Raw genomic sequence first — 24,663 nt, forward strand, 5'->3', positions numbered from 1 at the left:
ACGAAGGAGAAAACGGTGAAGTATGAAACTGGCGACCTCTTGCGCTATAGCATTTGGTAGAGCAGCAGTCTCCGCATAATGGGTTAAGTGGTCTACCGCAACGATTATCCATCTGTTGCCGGTAGGAGTCAACGAAAGTGGCCCATAGAGGTCTATGCCTATGCGATCAAAGGGTCGGGATGTGCATTGTAAAGGCTGGAGTTCACCGGCGGAGTTGTGCGGTGGCGCTTTGCGGCGTTGGCACTCATGACAAGAGCGGACGAACTTTCGAACGAAATTGTACATTCCCCGCCAGTAATAGTGGTGTCTAAGTCTTTCGTAGGTCTTGAAGACTCCCGCGTGGCCACACTGAGGGTCGACGTGGAACGAGGAGCAGAGCTCTGATCGCAAGCTTCTCGGAATGACGAGTAACCAGGTGCGTCCCTCTGGGGCATAGTTGTGTCGATATAGTAGCTGGTCTCGAATCGCAAAATGAGGAACTTGGAGCCGAAGCGTACGTGACGCCGGAGCTTTCAACGTATCCGAGAGAAGGTCGAGCAGAGATGCAGTCCAGGGATCATTACGCTGTGCAGCAGCGATAGTGTCAACGTCCAGAGAGGATAATGTGCACTCGCAGGAGGAGTCATGACTGGCTTTCGGGGGAAGCGGCAATCGGGATAGCACGTCAGCGTCGGAGTGCTTTCGCTCGGAACGGTAAACCACGCGGATGTCATATTCTTGGATTCGCAATGCCCAGCGGGCAAGGCGGCCGGATGGATCTTTGAGCGTCGACAGCCAAGATAGTTGCGTGGTGGTCAGTCACTACCGCAAACAATCGGCCGTATAAATATGGGCAAAACTTGCCAAGCGCCCACACAATGGCCAAACACTCCTTTTCTGTAACGCTGTAATTTGTCTCCGCCTTGGTTAACGTGCGACTCGCATGTGCGACGACGTATTCTGTGTGGCCAGCTTGACGCTGTGCCAACACAGCACCAAGGCCTACACCGCTTGCATCGGTATGGATTTCGGTTGGCGCTTGAGGGTCAAAATGGCGAAGGATGGGTGGCGTCGTGAGAAGACTGCGCAGGGTTGTGAAGGCGTCGTCACACGCTGGAAACCATGATGAGAGATCTCTAGCACCACCAAGGAGCTGCGTGAGAGGCGATATAATTGACGCAAAGTTTCGAACGAATCGCCAGAAGTAACAGCAGAGGCCGGTAAAAGTGCGTAGCTCTTTCATAGTGGTAGGTTTTGGGAACGCAGTAACAGCACGTAGCTTCTCGGGATCCGGGCGAATGCCCTCCTTTGACACAACATGGCCTAAAATTGTGAGCTGACGAACAGCAAATCGACACTTCTTCAGGTTAAGTGGCAACCCGACGTTGGTCAAGCAAGTGAGTACGTGTTGGAGGCAGAGCAGGTGCGTTGCAAAATCAGGGGCGAACACCACAATGTCGTCAAGATAGCAAAGACAGATTTTCCATTTGAGGCCACGCAGAACATTATCCATCATTCTTTCAAACGTAGCAGGTGCATTGGAAAGTCTGAAAGGCATGACGGTGAATTCATACAAGCCGTCCGGTGTAACAAAGGCAGTTTTTGGGCGATCGGCCTCTGCCATCGGAACCTGCCAGTAGCCTGACCGTAAATCCAGCGAAGAAAAGAACTCTGCTCCCTGCAAACAATCCAGAGCATCATCGATGCGTGGTAATGGGTAGACGTCCTTTAGTGTGATCTTGTTCAACCTTCGAAAATCAACACAGAAGCGGATGGAACCATCCTTTTTTGTGACGAGGACCACGAGAGAGGCCCATGGGCTTTGGGAAGGTTGAATGACGCCTCAACGGAGCATGTCATCGACGTGGTCTGCAATGACGCGACGTTCCGTAGTGGACACGCAATATGGTTTTTGTCGCAGCGGTGAGTGAGAGCCAGTGTTGATGTAATGCTCGACCATTGATGCACGGCCAAGAGATGTTTGCGCAACGTCGAAAGAACGGCGGAAGTGCTGAAGGACTGCGAGAAGTTGAGATCGCTGCGAATGCATCAGATCTTCGGTGATGAATGGGCTGAACACACCAGTCCATGTTGAGTTGGGTACGGAGAGGGCACTCAGTTCATGGACGGCAGTAGAAGGCATTTCGTCGAGGACGGAGACAATTCGTGTTGAATCGACTGACTCGACGTAACCAAGGCATTCGTGGCGGAGTAGTGATAGCGGCGATGAAAGATGATTGTAAATGGATATCGTGCTAACACCGGCAGCAAAATCAAGAGCTGCAAAGGGCAAAGGAAGCGCTTTTCGGGTAACAAAGTGATGAGAGGGCATGAAGAAGACCGTCCCGTCGGATATGGTACTACAGAAGATTGGTACGAATGCTGAAGAGCACGGGGGAATACAGGTGTCTTCTTTCACGACAATTTTAGCGGCAGGATGAGCATCAACGGAGGCCACGTCACCAAGGCGGAAAAGTTTAATCTCAGCCCCAGTGCAATTGATGATGGCATTGTGGCGTGAGAGAAAATCCCATCCTAGAATAACGGCGTGGGAGCACGATGAAAGAACTATGAATTCAATCGTGTACAAAACGTCCTGTATGGTCACACGGGCAGTACAAGCAGTGGTAGGGCAAATTGGTTGAGCACTCGCCGTTTGAAGCGACAATCCAGACAGAGACGTCGTCACTTTGCGAAGCGAACGGCAAAACGTGGCATCCATAACCGAAATAGCGGCACCGGTATCGACGAGGGCGACTGTAGCGACATTTTCGACAAACACATCAATGACATTGGCAGGTAAAGGAGGAGGACTTCGGCATGTCGACACTTGCGCAGTTCTTGCCTCAGGAACTGCGTCATCTAGTTTCCCTCTTTGTTAGCGATGGGTCGTCGACGCATAGGGGAAAGCGATCGGCGACGTGGAGAGGGTGATCGGAGGCGTTCGAAGCGAGGATGGCGATCAGTCTGGGAGGGAGCTGGTGATGGGTCGAAGGGTCTGTAAGACTCATTTGAATCAGGCGGCACATAGGGCGCTCGGCGATCGTCATCGAACGCCTGTGATCGGCAGCGGCGAACCTTGCGACATGACCGGGATACCTACATTCGAAGCATATAGGGCGATTGTCCGGTGTACGCCATGGGTTAGCGACGGCAGTGTTGGTCCAGGAGACAGGAGGGGGAGGGCGTTGCACAGGCTGCTGGAAGCGACGCACGGGCACAGTGCGAGGGGCCATTGCAGCAACCGTAACATACGTGACTGGTGTAGTCACGACATCCTGCTGGTGAACAGCCGGCAGCGCTTCCGCGACCTCTTCGTGGATCACGTTACGGAGATGAGACGGCAAAGTGCTGGCAGACTCCTGAGTAACGGTCACCAGAGATAGCTGTCATGCGACTTCTTCGCGTTGCCACCTGGCCAACACTTGCCATTCGCTCGTAGCATTGGGGGCAGATCCATTAGGGCTCCAAGCCCACGCCGGGGAAACTAGGAGCAGCGACCTCCAGGGGTGGGGCCGCTGTTGACAGGTCTATAAAACATCCTCCTCCCCGCCAACACTTCCCTTTCACCGCCGCATGCCGTCGAGTACAACAATGTTTCCGCAGACATCCCCGATCAAGTCGACATCTACTCGGTCACTGCCTTCATGGACACTGGTGCTGATTACTCTGTTATGAATGCCAAATTAGCTGCTGAACTGAGAAAAGTCACACTGCCATGGCACAGACCAAGCCTTCGGACAGCAGATGGTCATCTCTTGATGCCGATTGGGAGTTGCACTGCCAGGCTCCAAATCGTCAGTCAACTTATCATGCTGCGCCAGTGCTTTCGGAAAGTCATCCTTGGGATGGATTTTCTTTGCGAGCACTGTGCTGTTATCGATCTTCGGGAGCTGATTATAATGTTTTCCGACAACTATGCCCCGCTACTGCAGGATAGTAACACACGCAAAACAGCACTACGTTTTATTGATGACACTGTAACACTCCCGCCGCGAACTAGTATGTTCATAACTGTTGAAAATGACTGCGACTATAATAGTAGCAGCATCACTTAAGGAAACCTGTCGGTGCTCTTGGCTCGGCAAGTCTATGTCACCTGCGGCATTATTCAACTGAACTGCCGAATTATTAAGCTTTTAGTGACGAACTTCAGCAGCGAGTACCAACGCCTGGCAAAGTGAACGGCCATTGCTCTCTTTGAAGATATTAGTGATGCAATAGATCCTACGCTTGCTGAGCTTTCTGCAATCACTAAGAGTCACACTGTGGTTGTCAGTACAGTCGATTCAAATCCTGAGCTGTCAACTACACAGAAAGAGCGAATATGAAGTATTTTATGCATGTGAAGTGATTGTTTCGCATCCATGTCAAAAGTAGCACAGACCTCTATCACGAAGCATGGTATTATAACGGACCCAACCGAACATCCTGTACATCAGCACGCCTACCGCAAGTTACAAAAGGAGCAAGAGGCGATTCGGTGTCAAGTGAAGCAAATGCTAGACTACGATGTAATTCAACCCTCAACCAGCCCATAAGCGTCGCCCATTGTACTTGTCATCAAGAAGGACGGCACTCTTCGGTTTTGTGTGGATTACCGCAAGCTAAACAGGGTGACGAAAAAAGATTTCTACCCTCTTCTCTGCATAGATGACTCTCTAGACCATCTTCGACATGCCCAATACTTCTCTATATATTTATGTGCGCAGCAGATACTGGCAGATACAAGTTGATGAACGAGATCGCGAAAAGACTGCTTTCATAACTCCTGATGGCCTGTACGAATTTAAGGTGCTGCTCTTCGGATTATGCTCAGCTCCCGCGACCTTTCAAATGATGATGGACACCGTGCTGTCAGGTCTTATGTGGGAATCATGTCTCGTCTATTTAGACTGCGTCATTGTTTTTTCTCGAACATTTGAACAACACTTGCAGCGACTTCAGTCCGTGTTTCTTGCAATTCGATCTGAAAGCCTGTCATTAAAACCTGAGAAATGCCATTTTGGTTATTGGGAACTGAAGTTCCTCACATTGTTAGTAATGAAGGTGTTTGGCTAGACCCCAGTAAAGGGTATGGCTGTTGCTGCATTTCCACCAACAGCCAACAAATGTGACGTGCGCCACTTCTTGGGCCTCTGCTCATACTACAGAAGCTTTGTGGAGAATTTTTCCAAGATCGCATAACCCCTCACTCGTTCAACAAAGGAGGTTTGTTGGGGTCCGGAGCAGAGAGCCGCCTTCTCGAGCTTCAGCAACGCCTTCAGACACCGCCCTTACTTGGGCACTTTGATGAAGATGCTGACACTGAACTCCACACTGATGCTAGCAACATCGGCCTTGGTGCAGTCTTCTTGCAGTGGCAAGATGGCGTTGAACGTGCTATCGCTTATGCTAGCTGCACCTTGACCTCTGCAGAAACGAACTACTCTGCCAATGAAAAGGAATGCTTAGCTGTCATCTGGGCGATAGCTAAGTTTCAGCCATATCTATACGGTCATCCGTTCAAAGTGGTTACCAACCATCATGCCCTTTGTTGGCTAGCCAATCTCAAAGACCCTTCAAGACTTCTTGCCAGGCGTAGCCTTTGTCTTCAAGAACTTGATGTAACAATCGTCTACAAGTCTGGCCAGAGGCACACTGATGCTGACTGTCTTTCCTGCACTCCACTTGCAACGGTGTCAAGTGATGCTGATGATGACAGTCATTTCCTTTGTGCTGTCAATATATCTGACTAGGCTCGGCAACAGCAGGACGATTTAGAGCTCGGGCAGCTTATCGACTATCTTAAAGGCTGAAGTTCACATCCTCCACAGACATTCACGTGTTCACGTCTTCGTTCTGTCTCCACAACAATGTCTTGTATAAAAAGAATTTCTACCCATCAGCAGATGAACATCACCTTGTGGTACCATCCGCGCTGCGTGCCGATATTCTGTCCGCCTGCCACAATGAGCCCTCTTCAGGCCATTTGGGATTTGTGCATACCTTGGCCCGAATTCGACAACACTACTACTGGCCTAAGCTTGCTGAGAAAGTCGAGCATTATGTGAAAACTTGCCGCGACTGCCAGCACCTAAAGAGTCCACCTCAGCGCCCAGCTGGTTTCCTGAAGCCTGTTGCACCACGAACACAACTATTTCAACAAATCAGCATGGACTTGCTCAGGCGCTTCCCCAAGTCTTTTGCTGGCAACTGCTGCATCGTGATTGTGACTGATTACCTGATGCGATACTGTGAAAATGGAGCCTTCGAGCGAGCCACTGTCTGTGACGTGCACTTTTTTATCCACAACATAGTCGTCCGGCATGGCGCACCAGCAATAGTCATTACAGATCGTGGTACAGCTTCCACAGCTTAGATGATGCAAGACGTCATGATGCTTAGTGGTACAGCTCATCGCCAAGCCACTGCATCCCATCCTCAGACAGTCTTACGGAGAGGTTAAATAAGACGATCGTTGACATGCTTTCCATGTATGTCAACAGCGAGGACAAGCACTTGGATGATGTTTTGCCTTATGTTACATTTGCATACAACACTGCTGTTCAAGAAACTACTGGGTTCACTCATTTTCGTTTGCTCCACGGCCGTGAAGCAACCACCATGCTGGACACCATGCTGGACACCATGCTGCTCCCCGAACAATATGACATTACCATTGACGCAGAGGAATTTACCCAGCTTGTAGACACAGCTTGCAAACTTGCACGCGAGCAAATCCAGAATCTGCAATCCATAGACTCCCAGAGGTATAACGCTCACCATCACGAGGTTGTCTACCAACCCGGTGATCAAGTTTGGGTATGCACGCCGATTCGCCAACGCGGCCAGTCGGAAAAGTTACTACACCGCTACTCAGGCCCCTACAGAGTCCTCTGTCGCCTCAGCGAGGTAAACTACGAAGTTCTCCCTGAAGACACAAATCGGCGATCTCGTCACATGCAGCCTACGAATATTGTCTATATTTCCAGGATGAAACTGTACCACTCACGTTGACGAGGCCATTCTCACTTCCACTCGCCTTCATCCCACTTGTTTGACACTTTCCTCTTCACAAACTTTACCAGTGTTGCCACGTATGTGCTTTTTCTTTCTCTGTTTTGCATTTCAAGCATTGAGACAATGCTTTCTGGAAGGGGGGTAATGCCACGAGCATTACAGTTGGCTGTGCTGTGGCTTTGCCACTTCTGCAGAAGCTGAGACCGATGATGTAGACGCACCTTCAGTGAAGGTGTCGGACGCGAACTGTCTGCTTCCATTAGATTAAACTGAATAATTTTTGTCATATATATAGTAACGTGGTAAGAAAGTGCAATTAGTCTAACAAGCTGGCCTTTGTGCGCTTTATTTGTTTTAAATCCTGTTTGACAAATAATGAGAGGGGTAAAGAGTTTGGCGATGGTGCCTGTGCATGTGGCCTGTGCTTCTGTAGCTATAACACTATGCACATTGGAGGTGCCGGTGCGGCTTCAGCAGTGCTTGTGGCAGATGCATGGGAGGTGCGGTGACCATGGCAGCGCTTGTGCCGGCATAGTGCGGAGCTGTACAAAAAAAGATGTACTATAGTTTTCATAGTGCGCGCAGCCTAAACAGCTTTGCTGGTAATCCGTCCCCATGTTAATGTTGTGGGCCCACGAATTTTCAATTGGCGGTATCCAAATCGCAGCCCTAGTGCCGGTTCCCTCAGAGTGTGTTCTCGAGGGCTGTGCATTTACATGCTACAAGTGCAAGAAGCAAAACAGGAGCCAGAAGCATGTCATTGCTGCTATATTATTGACATCACATTCAAGATATGTGAAGTCGGAAGCGTGCCGCAGCAGGGCGGTCTCTGAGGCCACAGCTGTAAACTATGAATTATCTGAATGTGTGAGCATGAGCTTTTCAACTGATCCGGTATAATTTGCATTGTAAATAATGGGACTGCACAAATTTTATGAATTAACAAAATTTTCAAATATACCAATATTCAGTTATCTTAGTTTTACTGTACCAGTGTACTGGTGTCCCAGCTGAGCTGCTGTGTGTATGCATGTATGTGTGTACGCCTTAGTGGAATGGACAATAAACATCAAATGTTATCTAAAATTTCACTGGGCACTGGCTAAACCCAATGGTTTCTTACCTGTGTGATCTTGTGCACCATCAAGATGCAGTGCCTACAATGCCACTGGCACTGCTCCCAATCACACCAGCATTGTGAGACACCTAACAGCTACCAGGGTGCTTTTTCTTCTACCAAACAGTGCCCCGTGTGCTGTGTCATGCCATGTCACACCCACATATAGTTGGAACACTGTCCGAGGAGTTTGAGCACAATGCTAAACATTCACTTTTTGCTTCACCCTTTTAGCGAAACTGCCACATTCTTTCAGCTTTAAAGCTTTCTTATGAGAAACCAACTTCATGCTGCATTCATAGCTTTGTATGTTGTTGAAACTATGCACCACTGCTTCACTTTCACGATAGCCATTGATATTGTTATTTGCAGTACGACCAATAGTGACTTTGGTTCTTCTGTTGCAGACGCTTGGTGCGGGAATTCCCATCATAGCCTTGCTGTCAATTCTAGAATCAGTGGCCATTGCGAAGGCATTCGGTGAGCCAAAATTGTGTTATCTAAAAACAATTTCATAATGTGTCTTTCGATTGTTGCTGAGCGTCAAGAATATAGCAGAGTATTTGTGATTTTGTTGGTGTTAAAAACTACCTCCACTTTTTTTTTTTTCAGCAAAGGGCAAGTGCCTTGATTCAACCCAGGAGATGCTTGCCATAGGTATGTGTGCATTTTTATCATTGTGTGGTAACTACTAAGTTTGAGATTGGTATTTTGAAGTCTTTTATTGCTAAGCAACTTTGAGAAAGGTTTATATCTAATGCCCCTTCAGTGGGCATGGGAGCAGCGATACGATGTGGTTCACCAACGTCTTTCGTTTTTTCATCCTTCAGGTTAGTCCAGTCTCATCCAAGCGTTCAAATTATATATTCCTCGCTATGCTCCCTTGCCCACAAGTGCTGTTAGAAAATGTATGCCAGTGTTATTGTGTGCTCAAATTGCTTTAGTCCGGAGATGTTGAATTAAACCCTGGCCCCCTGGCCATAGCACTTGTACCAACCCTCAAAACCCGACGCCCAAATCTGACAGGGGTGCCATACTTGCCCTTCTAGAGGATCTAAGAACCCACTCAACAAACATTGAACAAGGGCAGGTCGAAATATTGAACTCAGTTAAGTTTATTACATGCAGTCAAGAGGAACTAGACGTGAAGGTTACTGATATTTCAAACTGGCTTATAAATGTTGAGACCAAACTTGCGGGTTTCGAATCCGTCCGTCAGGACCTTAATGCTCTCAAGTCAACTGCTGAATGACTAGCCAAAGAAAATTATTCATTAAAGGCCTGAATGAACGACCTGGAAGATAGATCCCGTAGAGATAACCTCTTATGTTTTGGTATATGTGAAGGCACCGAAAGCACCGAAACATGGTTGCAGTCAGAGGAAAAAATTGTGAATATAATACAGCAAAAGATGTCAATTACCCTTTCTAGTACCGATATCGGCCGAGCCCACCAAATCGGCATTGCAGAGTCTACGAAAACGCGGCCAATAATGGTGAAATTTTCCAACTACAAAACAAAGGAAATGCTATTAAACACTCAGTTTAAACTCAAAGATTCAGATGTTTCTATGTCTGAAGATTTTAGTGCATCTACAAGACATGCCAGAAAAAAACTGGTGAAATTTGCGAAGGCAACGGCGCCTAACATGCGCTTCAAACTGAGGCACGTAAGGTTATTCTTAAACAAGAAATGCTATACCTATTGTGCTGAAAGTGATAGCATTTGTGAACAAACTAGCGTGTATGCTACTACTTCACGTGTTGATCCCAGTGCCGCAGGTGGTTCTGATGATTCGAGATAGCTGGCAGGGCGCCTTCATCCGTGTGCGCAGCCGATCTCTGGAATTTCATTGCTGTTCACAAATATACGCAGTGTTGTTCACAATTGCGATGACCTTTCCTGTGCCACCGATACCACATCGGTTGACATTATTGTCCTAACGGAAACATGGCTGAATGATTGTGTTTCGAAGCACAGAAATCCTCTCTACCAAAAAAGCAGTATTCCTTATTTCGCTGTGATCGCGCAGTCTCACGTGGTGGCGGTGTTCTGGTCGCTGTCTCTGATCATCTCGATAGCCTTCACATTGGTATTCCTATGACACTGGAGTTTTTTATGTGTGCAGATCATGACTGAATATCAAAAACTTCTATTATGTGCATGCTACCACTCGCCCTCTACTGGGATTGGTTTTTCCAGCGACCTTCATGACGCACTGAGCGCTGTGTGTGCCAAATTTCCAAATATTCCTGTTTTTTTATTTGGTGATTTTAATTTCCCTAATATTAAATGGTCTAGCACTTCGTATTCCACTATCATCTCTTCGTCAGAATCATCTAATTTTGTAAATCTTTGTTCCGACTTTTGTTTAACTCAGGTAATAACGCAGCCTACGAGGGTCACATCTTCAACATCCAATGTATTAGACTTGTTGCTAACAACGGCCTCTGATGCTGTTTCCAATATTACCTATTTATCAGGTATAAGCGATCATACTTTATTACCTGTCGTGTTGAACTTCCCTGCTCGAACGTCGCATAACAATATAAAAGTAATATATGATTATGTTAAAGGAAATTACACTGCAATCAATAAAACACTTGAAAACTTCCTTGTCGAATTTCTGGCAAACTTCAATGAAAGATCCGTAAATACCAATTGGCAACTTTTTAGAAATAAGCTTTGTGAATTGGTCGACTTGTATGTTCCTCGAAAAAAGCTTTTAACTAACTGCCACTATCCATGGTACAACCGCTCATTAAAACGTCTGGCAAACAAAAAAGGATGCTTTTTCGCAAAGCTAAGTCTTCTGGAAAGGGTGAGCACTGGTCAGCACTAAAGAAAACTGTTACCAGTTACAAGAAGTCTTTGAAGGATTCGTGTGATGTTGCCAACGTTTTTAACAAGCAATTCAAAAAAATTTTGGAGTAGTGTCAATAAACGAGAGCAGTCACTTATGTCCCTCATTGACCCTCAGTCGAACCCTATTTTAAGCACTGACGTCGCTGAGATCCTTAACGAGACCTTTAGTGCAGCTTTTTCAAGTACCGTAACTGACATTACTGATGTTAGAGACTATGCATGTAACATAAGCTTTCCAATGGACCCTGTCAGGTTTAGTTGTGACGGAATTATCAACATAATTAACAATTTGAAAATCTCTTCTTGCAGGCCTGATAACATTAACACCAAAGTCCTGAAGAATACTAAAGTGTACTCCGCAATTTTTTTACTGAATATATGTGAGCAATCGCTTGAAACAGGAGATATACCGCACAAATGGAAACTGGGTAAAGTGATTCCACTCCATAAATCTGGCGACAGGCATACACCCTTCAATTATGGTCCCATATCATTAACTTCCATTTCATGTAAAATCATGGAGCATATAATATTTTCTCAATTATCTGGTTTTCTTGAGTCATTTTCGTTTTTCACGCCTACACAACATGGTTTCAGAAAGCAGTTTTCCTGTGAAACACAATTATTATCTTTCACAACGAGTTTTATTCCATTCTTGATGAAGGTTCACAGGTCGACGTCATCTTCTTAGATTTTTGCAGGGCTTTCGATAAAGTGTCCCATAGTCTGCTGTTGTATAAGCTTGCTCATCTTCATATCAACCCGAATGTTCTAGCATGAATTCATTGTTTTTTATCTAATCGCTCGCAGTTTGTCCACGTTAACGGTCTTCAATCATCTTCAATGCCGGTTACGTCTGGGGTACCACAAGGATCGGTACTCGGACCCTTGTTATTCCTTGTGTACATTAATGATCTGCCTAACAATATAAAATCTTCTATCAAACTATTTGCAGATGATTGCATACTATACTGTGAAATTAAAAACACTAATGATGTCCACTTATTGCAAGCAGATCTTAATTGCATTACTGACTAGTGTACTAAATGGAAAATGGTTTTAAACGCATCAAAATGCAAATCCATGCGCTTTTGACGTCAAGGCGTCTCGCCACCAGCCTCTTACAGCATCAACAATGCTTCATTAGCCCCGGTTACGTCGTATAAGTACCTCGGTGTACATCTGACATCAAATTTATCCTGGAACCAGCATATCACCTACATTACTGGAAACGTGAACCGCATGCTCGGTTACATAAAAAGAAACTTTTCTAATGTGCCCATTTCAGTCAAACTCCTTTATATAACACTCGTTTGTTCAAAGCTTGAATACGCCGCGTCGATATGGGACCCTCAAGCTAAGTCACTTATATCTGTGTTGGAAGCTGTTCAGAACTGTGCCGCTCGTTTTATCCTTCACAACTATGACCGCACATCAAGTGTCACACTAATGAAAAACACTTTGTCACTACCATTACTTTCATTGCGCAGAAAAATTTCACGACTCTGTCTTTTTTTAAAGATCTACAATCTGAATCCTGTTTTGAAAAACGCTTTGCTCTTTCCACCCACCTATGTTTCATCGCGCATTGACCATCCACGCAAAGTGGGCGTTCCACCTTGTCACATTACCGCTCGCTTAACTTATTTCATTCCAACTATGTCATCCGAGTTGAGTCACTTGCCAGCAGATGTGGCACTCACCGACGATCTTGAGCATTTTAAGAATAAGTGTCTGCATTTCTTTTTCATGACATGTGTGCCCTTCGTTTTGTGGTCCCTCACGAACTCTGTGTTGCTGATTTCTAGTTTGCCTTGTTAGTTCTTGTTTTCTCTTCTCATTTTTTTAGCTTTCCATGGATGTGCACAATTGCTGAAATCTGTGAAATCTGTAAAACTCAGTGCAGTGAGCTATGTAAGGCTATGTATGCAATGCTATGCTATAATGCAATGATATTTAATGCTGTGACCCATGAATGTATTTACATTTCTTGTTATCTGTGTTATTGTATGTCTTGTTCCACTCCCCTCAATAATGCCCGCAGGGCCATGAGGGTACTTGAAATAAATAAATAAATAAATAAATAAATATTTTAGGGCATTTATTATACCTTCAGTGCCAAAGACACTATTAAAGGGATTACATAGAATGCAGGAAATCAACTAGAAACAAGACGGTGAGCTAAACATGTGCTAACTCTACAACATTAGCTAATGTTTCTTTGTAATCATAGTTATTATAGATGCACAGTAAGCTGGGTGAGCTAGTATGAGTTGGTTTTCATGATGCATAGTTATTAAAAGTTGAAAGATTTGCAAAAGGGAAGTTGCATTCTTGAGATATGTGTAATATACAGTCAATGTCTGATTTTTCAGGCTCCCTAGGGGCCGCGAAATCATTAAAAAAATCAGGCAGTCCGAAAAAATTGAATGCATGCCTTTTACTGCCTCCAAGGGCTTAAATCGCCACAGGCACATCCGGAATGGCTCTGAAGGCTTGCCAGTACACTTATTAGGTGTGTCGCTGCTCGTACTGTGAAAGGAGACGGTGGGTGCATGTGTGTATAATTAAGGAAAGCATGCTATGTCCCATGACAATCCACCTTTCTCACAGCGCGATGGCGCATGCGCAGTCAAGAAATGTTTTGTAAGGGACATGTGCACGGCCGCACGGCCTGAAATCAGGGGCAAGCCCCTGAAAAAGAAAATGGGTCCGGACGCACACTGCAGCAAACACTCATCCCGTGTGCCGCGTTGGAACCCCACTGGTAGCTCGATCTAAGTCTGTGCACTGCTGGAAACGTGCATAGGTAAGACTGGAACTCCACTTTAAAACAGAAAGTGGCCGGGGCTTCTTCCAGACAGCACCATGAACTACGTAGTTACAACCTTGCATTGATGGCTAACGAGTTTATCGAAAAGCCCCTGCGTTACGCATGGGCAACACTTCAAAAACGTCGTGTTGCTACCGAAGTCTTCTTGCAGCATCGGCCTTTTTTTGCTGTATAGCGCGGTAACACTGGGTTGATATGAGACCGACAAGATGCTGATGCCAACAGACCAAATTTTCAGTGCAGTGTGTCGCTGAGATCATTTTATCATAACAGACTGACAACAACGCAACCGATGAGCATGAGTTGTCGTAGCATGACGGGCTTTCTTGTCGAGGGCACCAACAAAATCATCGTGCCAACCATAATCGTTCGACTGAACCCCAGGCGATCAGCCGTCGAATTGTTAATGCGTTAATGTTGATGTTAACGTGATAACCATTGGCCCTTCACTTGTATATGTGATTATTCATATTCAAAATGTCAAAACATGGCTTCAAAGTTGAAATGCACAAGCTTCAGACCTTTCAAGCTGTGCACATGAAGTTTGAGCCAGTGTTAACCCTGTTTAGCGAAGGTTGGGTTAGGCCTGGCTGCGTTCAGGTCCACCCGCCACTGGTGGACCTGAACTTAAACATAAGCAGTTAGGAAGAAGAAGGTGGACCTGAACATAAACATAAGCAGTTAGGATGAAGTGAACTACTCTCATAGTTCACTTGTGACTATATGGCGATTTGATATCAACTACTCTTCGCACGGCACATACACAACAAGCGGCAAGTGGTTACACGGTGCTGTGACAATATCTGTACATTTCCGTTCCCAGAAACTGCCAGTTGCATTCGCTACATACATGGGTGGGTCTGTACACACTGTTATGCTGACACATTTCTTAATTTCAGAAAAGCACTGTTTACTTCGGCATCAAATGCGAAACATGAGACAATTTATTTAGTACAGCAGCATAAACAACCGCCTCACTCAGTTACCAACGGTGTCATCGATGGCATCTGCATTTTCAGTCGCACCACTGCCAGAATGTTTTACATGCGTGGTTGCTTAGTGGCTGTGATGTCGGGCTGCTAAGCACGAGGTCATGGGATTGAATCCTGGCCATGGTGGCCGCATTTCGATGGGGGCGAAATACAGAAAGAGCCGTGTACTTAGATTTAGGTGCACATTGAAGAACCCCATGTGGTACAAATTTCCAGAGTCTCCCACTACGGTGTGCCTCATAATCAGAAAGTGGTTTTGGCACTTAAAAACCGATAATTGAATTTTAATCCGCATTTTCGTCAAAGAACTACACGGCCTATGAATGAGTGCTTATGCCAAGCATAGTTTCTCTAAATACTTTATGGGACGCACAAACTGTAAGTATGATGAAGTTAAAGAAAAGCGAGAAACAGTAATAACAGCCCGTAATATATGGCTTAAAAACACTTCTTGTTGGGCTAGTTGGTAGCTGTTCATTATAAAATATAAATATGCCAAATAAACGGACACACACAAGAGAAGAGAATGGGACAGGGTGCCCTGTCCCGTTCTCTTCTCTTGTGTGTGTCCGTTTATTTGGCATTCTTATATTTTATAATGAATGTAATATATGGGTCTGGATCACAGTTACTGTTGTTCAAGTGGATCAGCTGCTCAAATTGACTCGTCCCAGGGTTGAACAATGTGGCTCATGTGCCCAGATATGCAAGTTTTGCTAAGTTTTGACATTATTTCACATCAGCAATGCACTGTTTCTACAATATTCTAAACTAACAATGATCTGTGGCTGTAGATATTGATGTAAATAAATGCACTGCTTTGGCAAGTCCGACACCGCGGAAGGCTGCGCTCGAAGACGTCTTGAATATGGAAAATGTCTAAAGAATGTGTAAAAGGAATACATAAAGCTAGGTGCAAGAGCCGACATCAGCAACCACAAACTCTGAGGCAGCCATGTCGGAAGATGGAACATAGCGTGCCTTGATCAGCTGCGCTGTTAGCACAACAGCACACTCAGGCCTGCTCACCCAGTAGTTGGTGAGTGCTACATGACTTCCAGAAATGACATGCTGCCCCGAGGAGGCCATTAATAATAATTTAAGATCCACGAAACGCACAACCTATGCAGACTCAACATGGCACAGGTACACAAATCAACCGGCGAAGGCCCCAGCACCCTTCCAAGTCATCTCCAGCGGCGTGCGGTAGAGGGCAGCACAGGAACATGAAAAGGACGGATTGCCTCATTCCACTTTTGATATGCTTCTCCGCAATGCTTTGCGTATGCCTCATAACACTGTTGTGTTGAGGCAAAGCTGTCTTTGAGGAACCGGCATTATGCAACGCATCATGCTTTCTAAGCTTCGAAGCTATTGGCGAGGATTACAAGGGCGGAGTCAGTGCCATTGCTAAAAGCGGCAAATTGGTTTAATTAAAAGCACAGCACAGAACAGCAAGAAGATTGCTAGCGAGCGTCGGGGTAGCTGGGCCTAGTGTTGCCACGGTGGTGGCCATAGGGTTTTATACAATAATTGCTAGAGGAAACTCTGGTGCTAGTGCCTCAGGGAGCTGCAATGGAAGCCATTGACCCAGCATGGGAGTTATGGGATACATGGATTTGCCTAAACTTCGTCCTTCTGGCTTCAAATGGCTTCGTGACTTTGTAAACTTGTCATTTTCACCAGTGCACTGTATAATACATAATTAAATAAACATTATTAAAATTGTCCGACGGCAGGATTCGAACACAGAAGCCTGATGTTGAAACCATTACACCACGGATGCATGCATTGACAAGCAATGTGAAATGCCCTTTTGAATTTATCACGGGCATGCCAGTGCCTTGAGATGCTTGGCACGTTTTGATTTGGCCACCTCGACAAGCTCAATCGTAGCAATTAGTAGCGATCGTACATGTTTGCAGCATCTTCTTCACTTCAAAGAGTGTAGATTTTTCTGAAATGTACAACAATGAAGGCATATAAAGCGTAATAAACAAAGCCACAAGAACGTCTGAATCCACAAGCACGAAGATCAGACAAATGCATGTACTTCCCATCATTCCATTGGTGGGTCAACGACTGCAGCGCCAGAGTTCTGTCCAGTACATTGTGAGAAACTCTATGGTGGTGGCTATGGCTGCAACAAATCTGCATGCGAGAGCGCCTGTTTGAGGTGGCCAGATAATCAAAATGGCAGCGGTCAACAGCTTCGATCAATGCCGTTTCGGACATGCGGTCATGGCAGAAAGTCCGGAAAATCGGATGGCGAAGGGTTTATGCATCCACAATTTCTGACGTTCTTATGCATTGACTCTATGGGGCACTGTAGTGGTGCCATGAAGTCATCCCAAAAATCAGGTGTTCGGAAAATCGGTCGTTGACTGTATTCTTAAAAATGACAGCAACAGCATTTTGTGTGAAATTATAGGTTGCGTGAAGACTATTGCTTGAATTTAGGGTACCAACTGATGGAACCAATTTGTTCTCTGGTTCTTGTAGTTTATTTTCCAAGTAGCAAAAAGGTACATTGATGTTGCTATATGTGTTTTAAAGAAATAAATGTTTGAAACCATAAGCTATATGTGCTTGCGCTACACTAACACAGCCAAATCTCAATAAAACCAAATATCAATGCAATGAACTGCATCTAAAATAGTTCTCACAAATATCAATGCAGGGTGTCTACCCACTGGGAAAACCTGAAAAACCAGGAATTCTCAGCGATTTTGAGTATTCTGGAAAAACTCAGGGAATTTGTGCCTCTATCAGGGAAAATTAACTGTAATTTTATTGAAAGGGTCAAAAGTCGCGGTAATGCTGGCTTGAGTAACAGGCAGGAATCGTAATGAATAGTCTTTGACGCCCTGTCGGCGGCTGCAGGAGCTGTCAGTGCACAGTCAACGACCGACTTTCCGGATTCCCGATAATTTGGATGGCTTCGCGGCACCACCACGTAGCCCATAGAGTCAATATATTAGAACATCTGAAATTCCGGATGCAAGAACTCTTTACCGTCCGATTTTCTGGGCGTCTTGCCGTGACCGCAGGTGTGCAACGGCAATAATCAAAGCCATCACCGCTGCCATTTTGATTACCTCATCGCCTCGAACCGGCGCTCTCGCACGCAGATCCACTGGCAGCCGTAGCCACCATTGCGGAAACGCTAGGCCTAGCTGCTTTGACGTTTGCCATGAAGCTTCTTGGCGCTGGGTGCTGCGTTTTTTGCAGAAAGAATTCACTGCCGTCAGCAATGGCATGGACTCTGCCCTTGTGGTACTCGTGATTGGCTTAGAAGCTTATAAAGCACGGTGCGTTGCAAAATGCTGGTGCCCGCAAGTCAGCTTCGCCTATGTACAGAAATGTTACTTGGTGAAGCATAAGCAGAAATATTGCAATGAAGCATAACAAGCGTGGGAAGGGACTATTGCCACGGGACACAGTATGTATCCCTTAATTATACATGCGTGCACCCGGTATTTCCTGTCACAGTATGAGCACCAATATGCCTGATAAGTGTACCAACAGGTTTGCAGAGCATTTTCGAATGTGCCTGTGACTGATTGAGCCCTTAAGGGCAGTAAATGGCATGCATTTATTTTTTCCAACTGGCCGATTTTTCGGATGTTTTTGCGGCCTCTAGGGAGACCAAAAATGGCACGTTGACTGTACAACTGACCAAGAGGATGCTTCAAATTGTCCGTGGAGCGAACGCGTGGCGGAAGGAGGATGAGAACAGAAAGGACCAACGCACCGAGAAATTAATGGGAAAAGAAGCGTGCTGCCACCTCTTTGAAGGAGCTCGAGATCAAGAAACAAAGTGTTGGCTGGTGCCAAGATGCAGATGTTCCTCATCCAAACCAAAATAAACTCTTTAAAGCAGGGAAACACAACACTGAGGCGTCGTGCGTGGGCTGAGAGTATGTCAGGACAGTTGAGGTTGACTTACGAGCTGTTCAGAGAGAATCTCAATTGTGACAAAGTTCGGGCGTCATACCACTAAGCTTGCTATCAGTTGATAGAAATATCTCATATCCGAAAATATTTGCTTCTGTATGCATCTCCTTTTTATTTGTATTTGAGAATGTCTGACTCGATTTGCAATTTATTTCGAAGACATTTTATTTGCTGTGCATTTTACTAACCCCTCCCTTCTACTCTTTTTTTGGATAACATAAACACTACTCCTTAGCATTCAAATTCGATTAAGTCGGTTCTCTTAAAAAAAAATTTTTCATATGCTTACTAAAGAGTGACAGCATCGGGCGATATAGTTCCAGCCCGTCTTGACATAAAACATAGTTCTTTCTGCATTACTCAGGGAATTTTGCAAAGGCACTCAGGGAAAACCTGGAAAACTCAGGGAATTTGGAAATGTCAACTTGGTAGACACCCTGCAAAATGTCTAACAAATATCTTGAGTTGGGAAACAAGTACCTCCAATTTGAGAAAGGAAATTTATTGTATCTGAGCCACAGTGGACTCTGGGCATCACTGAGGCCCCCTTATCATTATCAACAGGCCAGAGCATCTCGTCTTCAGTGTCATCCAAGCCACAGCTACCACAGTCCTACAGCATGCAGTTATGCGTCGACCGGATTGGTTTATGCCTTACAGCAATTTTTAATGCCACAGTAAATAGTCACTATTGCAATTTTGTTCTACTCAATTCTAATGTGCCTATACCTTTTAGTGAATTTTTCCACAAAAAGTAAGTGTTAGAACTTGGTAAATGAAGTACTATAATCATATAACTGTAGTGACAAATACGGGCGCCAGCAGAAGACGAAGAAGAAGGTGGTTGTTGTTGGTGCCCGAGCTCGCTCCCCTCAGCCGTTGCCTGTCTCTCTCCATTAATATAAAACGCTGAGCACATCTAAACACGTACTATCAATTTGTGGAGCGTGCTGGTTCCATTTTTCATCCTGGAACTCTATACCCGGACTCTACCCCCAGCCTCGGCAATGCCTACCGACGTGTTGCAGCAAGGTGCTGCCGCACCACCGGTGGTCGCTTGCTCAGGAGTACTGAGACAGTGAGACCCAGTCATCTTTAACGGCAACGACGAGCACGACATCGAGGACAGGCTCAATTTGTATGAGCGGGTTAGCGCCCACAATAAGTGGGATGACGGCGACAAACTGAGCAACGTCAACTTCTGCCTGGTGGGCGTGGTGCAGCTGTGGTTCCACAACCACGAAGCTGATATTGCCAACTGGTTTTCCTTTAAAACGAGCTTCGCAGAAGTCTTCGATCAACCCACTGTTCGCAAGCTCCGTGCAGAACAGCGCTTACGCGGTAGCGCCCAGCAATGCGGCGAGAACTTCATGTCCTACATTGAGGATATTGCCAACCTCTGCTGTCGCATCTATCCTGTTGTGTCCGAAGCTGATAAAATCAGACACATCATGAAGGGGATTGAGGACGACGCCTTCCAGGTGCTGTCACAGACGTCATTCAGTACCGCCAGAGCTATGACGAATTGTGGAAACAGTGAATTTCTGCACGCCTCCCGAGCTCTGACACGGCCAACATGTCAGCATTAACTGTGGCCGTCGTTTCTACTGACACCACAATGTTAATGCAGCAAATCCAGCAGTTTGTCCGAGAAGAAGTGGCCCGACAGTTGTTTCTTGTTCTCTGCGTCCTGGAGTCCGCACAGGCGCTTGCTCTGACGCTACGGCAAGCCATACAGGAACAAATTTCTGAGGTGATACCAACCGCCTACCCGCATCCGCCTGTTTCCACTCCTCTGACCTATGCTGAAGTCGCACGCAGGCAATCAGCAGCAATGCCACTTGCCACGGAACCTGGTCGACCTGCAAATGACTTCTGCGCTGCGCGTGCGCCTGTCCACCCAGACCTCCACCTTTTCGCCGTCCCCTAATCCTTGGCTTATCTGCTACTTCTATTGTCTACCTGGCCACGTCGCACATTTCTGTTGTTTTCATGACTTCCGTCCTAATGCGAGTGCAGAAAATCAAGGCTACTTACATCCTGAGCCACTGCACCCGATCTCCTCCCACTCAACGATGAACACCTGCTCACCGACTCGATGTAGCTATGACACACGTCAGTCGCCCTCACCACGTCTCCATTCACTTTCCCCTATGGTCTGTTGCCCCCGACCCATTCAAGCTAAAAACTAGCCATCACAGTTCTGGAGGCAAGAACTGCGCTCGTTTCGACAACTTCAAGGCCTCGATTTCTACCTACAAACGAAATAACTGAATATCGAAGGTGTTCCTGTGCAAGCACTCGTCGATACTGGAGCCACTGTGTCTGTTCTTAGTGAAGAACTGTGCCACAAGTTAAAAAAGATAACGATTCCGCTTTCCGACATCTCCCTGCATACCGCAACCGCGCACCACATTCAACCTTCAGTGGCATGCACAGCTTGCTTTGTCATTCGGGACATTTTGTACGTAGTCAAATTTGTCGTTTTTTTTTCACCATGTTCACACGATGGTATTTTGGGTTGGGACTTGGCTACCAACCATGCCGTTGTTGACTGTGCGCGTGCCGAACTTGAGTTATTGCTGATGTGTGATGCCTCATCTGACAAGCCACCTTCTTCTCGACTGGTCGTCGCCACGGACACTGACGTACCTCCTTTGTCTTCTGTTTTTGTGCCACTTTCTTGTGACTGTGCTCCCTCCGAAGCCTTCACCTCTCGCAAAAACTTCCTCCTCCCTTTTGAACTTCCTGTAGTCAAAAACTTGTGCAGCGCCATTTATGTCACAAATCTGTTTTCTTCACCAGCCACTTTGTTTCATGGTGAATGTATTGGTCAGCTTCACAATATTGATTCCGTGTGCTCTACTGAACTGCTTGACGACACTTTAAATCTTCTCACTGACAACATTACTCCTGTTACCACCACCGATTCATCCTCAGAGGTCTTCCTTCCGTCAATTGATCCCACTCTCGCCTGCTCAGCATACCCAACTCTTGGAGCTCCTCGACCGCTTTCGGATGTCGTTCGATAATAAGCTATCTTCTTTAGGCCACACATCCGCCATCATTCACAACATTGACACCGGCACCCGTGCACCCCGACGTCAGCGTCCATACAGGGTTTCTCGCGCTGAACGCTGTGTCATTTATGAACAAGTCAACGACATGCTTCATCGTGGCATTATTCAGCCCTCACACAGCCCTTGGGCCTCCCAGTTGTGCTGGTGAAGAAAAAGGATGGTAGCATCAGATTTTGCTTTGATTATAGGTGCCTTAACAAGATCACACGAAAAGATGTTTGTCCGCTGCCCAGAATTGTTGACGCTCTCAACTGCTTGCAAGGAGCAGAGTCCTTTTCCTCTTTGGACCTTCGATCTAGGTACTGGCAGGTCCCTATGAGTGAAACTGATCATCCCAAGGCTGCATTTGTAACCCCAGGCAGTCTATATGAGTTTAATGTGATGCCGTTCAGCCTGTGTAATGCACCTACCACCTTCGAACATCTCATGCACAACGTTCTTAGAGGCCTCAAATGGCACACGTGTCTTTGCTACCTGGGTGACATCGTAGTCTTTTCGAAGGACTTTGGCTCCCATCTGACCCGCCTCGCAAGCGTCCTGACTTGCCTTTCAGATACTGGACTGCAGCTTAAATTGAAAAAGTGCTACTTTGCCGCCTGCCGGCTCACCATCTTAGGCCATGTTGTCAGCAAGGACGATGTCCTTCCCGACCCTGCAAAGCTTCACGCCGTCGTTGAGTTCCACAGGCTGTCTAAGCTGAAAGAACTCCGTGGCTTTTGAGGCCTGTGTTCCCACTTTTGCCAATTTGTGCGTAATTTTGCGTCCGTAACAGCCTGCTTAACACAGCCGCTTGCCAACAGCCAAGGCATCTCAGCATGGTCTACCACTTGCGAAGATGCATTTGCCACGTTACGCCATCTTCTGATATCCCCACTTATTCTACGCCACTTTGACCCTGAAGCTCCTACGGAAATCCACACGGACGCTAGTGGAGTAGGCCACGGCGTTATTTTTGCCCAGTCTAAGTCTGGCTTCGAAGAGTACATCGTCTCCTACGCCAACCACACTCTCACCAAAGTGGAAACGAACTATTCGGTCACTGAACAAGAATGTCTTGCAATCGTTTGGGCAATCACCAAATTTCGACCTTACTTATATGGCTGTCCATTCTATGGCGTGACTGATCACCACGCCCTGTGCTGGTTGTCGTCATTAAAAGACCCATCTGGTCGCCTGGCTCATTGGACGCTTTGTCTACAGAACTATGACATCTGTGCAGTCTACCGGTTAGGCCGTAAGTATTCGGATGCCGACGCACTTTCGCGCTTACCACTCCCCGTGTGCTCAGTTTGTCTCCAGCTACGATTCTTCGTCTCTTACATTCGACGGCATGCCAGCAGAGCAATGCTAGGATCCTTGGATAGCCTCTCTTCTAGAGAATCTCAGCCGTCACCATGCACCACTGACCGCTCGCTTCGGCGCACTGTTCGCCACTTTGCAATCCGCAAAGGGCTCCTGTATCACTGCAACTACCTACCTGATGGCCGTAAATGGTTGCTAGTGATTCCTCGCCATCTATGTTTCGACATCTGTGCCTCTTTTCATGCGGATCCGCAATGCGCCCATGGCGATGTACTAAAGATGTATGCACGCCTACGGCTTCAGTACTACTGGCAAGGAATGTACTGCTTCGTTCAGCATTACGTTCACTCGTGCTCCAAGTGCCAATGCTGCAAGAGCCCACCCCACAAAATAACAGGGCCGCTCCAACCATTACCTTGTCCCTCCCAGCCTTTCGACCGTATTGGCATTGATTAGTCTGGCCCTCTACCGTATACACCCCTGATGGCAACCGCTGGGTCATGGTTGCCGTGGGCCACCTTACACGATATGCTGAAACTTCAGCACTCCTGGCGAGCGTGTGAGGTCGGCTTGTTCATCCTTCGTAACCTCGTTCTTTGACACAGTGCACCTCGCGAGCTACTGAGTGACCGTGGTCGTTCATTCCTCTCTGAAGCTGTAGAAGCTCTCCTTTGCGAATGCAATATTGTCCACAGAACTACAAGCGGCTATCATCCACAAACCAGTGGCATGACTAAATGCATTAATCGTACTCTCGGCGACATGCTCGCCATGTACGTTTCCGCTGACCACACTAACTGGGGCCACATCCTTCCCTTTATTATGTATGCTTACAATAGCACCACTCAGTCTACCACGGGATTCTCTACCTTCTTTCTTCTTTATGGCCGCGAACCTTCCTCGTATATAGACAAGATTTTTTTTGTATCGCCCCGACACTTCCGAATCTATGACTCTATCCGAAGCCGCCACTTATGCCGAAGAATGTCGTCAGATTGCACGCTCACTTACCGCGCTAGACCAGTCCAGCCAGAAACATGGTCATGATGCAAGCTTGGTCTTTCCATCGTACTCACCTAGAACTCTGGTATGGCTCCACCTTCCCTCCTTTACTCCCAGCCTTTGTACAAAGTTGAGCTCAAAGTATGACGGCCCTTACTGGGTTCTACAACAGACGTCCCCGGTAAACTATGTCATTGAGCCTATTCAGCCATTCAGCCATGAGCCTATTCATCTACGGACCAACGGCATCGCAGACGCGAAACTGTTCATGTTGGCCAACTGAAGCCACACTACAACCCACCACAGCTCCCTGTTCCATAGGTAGCCAGGATGGCTCCTTTTTCGCTGGGGAGTGATTGCACATAGTGACAAATACGGACGCCAGCAGAAGACGAAGAAGACGGTGGTTGTTGTTGGTGCTTGCGCTCGCTCCACTCGGCCGTTATATAAAATGCCAAGCGCTTCTAAATGCGTACTATCATAAAAAATGTTGAATAATAATGAATGTATCTTTGTATTGAATGTGTCTTCGTT

At 46.4% G+C, this 24,663-nt stretch overlaps 1 protein-coding gene across 11 annotated transcripts in view; it reads left to right on the top strand.

The window, feature by feature from the left end:
* LOC140219924 (sodium-independent sulfate anion transporter-like) overlaps positions 1–24,663 on the top strand; it is a 521,780-nt gene that overhangs the window by 393,994 nt on the left and 103,123 nt on the right. For all 11 annotated transcript variants that reach the window (XM_072290106.1, XM_072290101.1, XM_072290100.1 and 8 more), the window contains exons 9-10: positions 8,506–8,578; positions 8,711–8,755. In XM_072290106.1, coding sequence (XP_072146207.1) covers positions 8,506–8,578; positions 8,711–8,755 — 118 coding nt within the window. The remainder of the gene's footprint in view (positions 1–8,505; positions 8,579–8,710; positions 8,756–24,663) is intronic.

This window comes from Dermacentor andersoni, chromosome 8, assembly GCF_023375885.2.
Source record: "Dermacentor andersoni chromosome 8, qqDerAnde1_hic_scaffold, whole genome shotgun sequence".
Lineage (NCBI taxonomy): Eukaryota > Metazoa > Arthropoda > Arachnida > Ixodida > Ixodidae > Dermacentor > Dermacentor andersoni.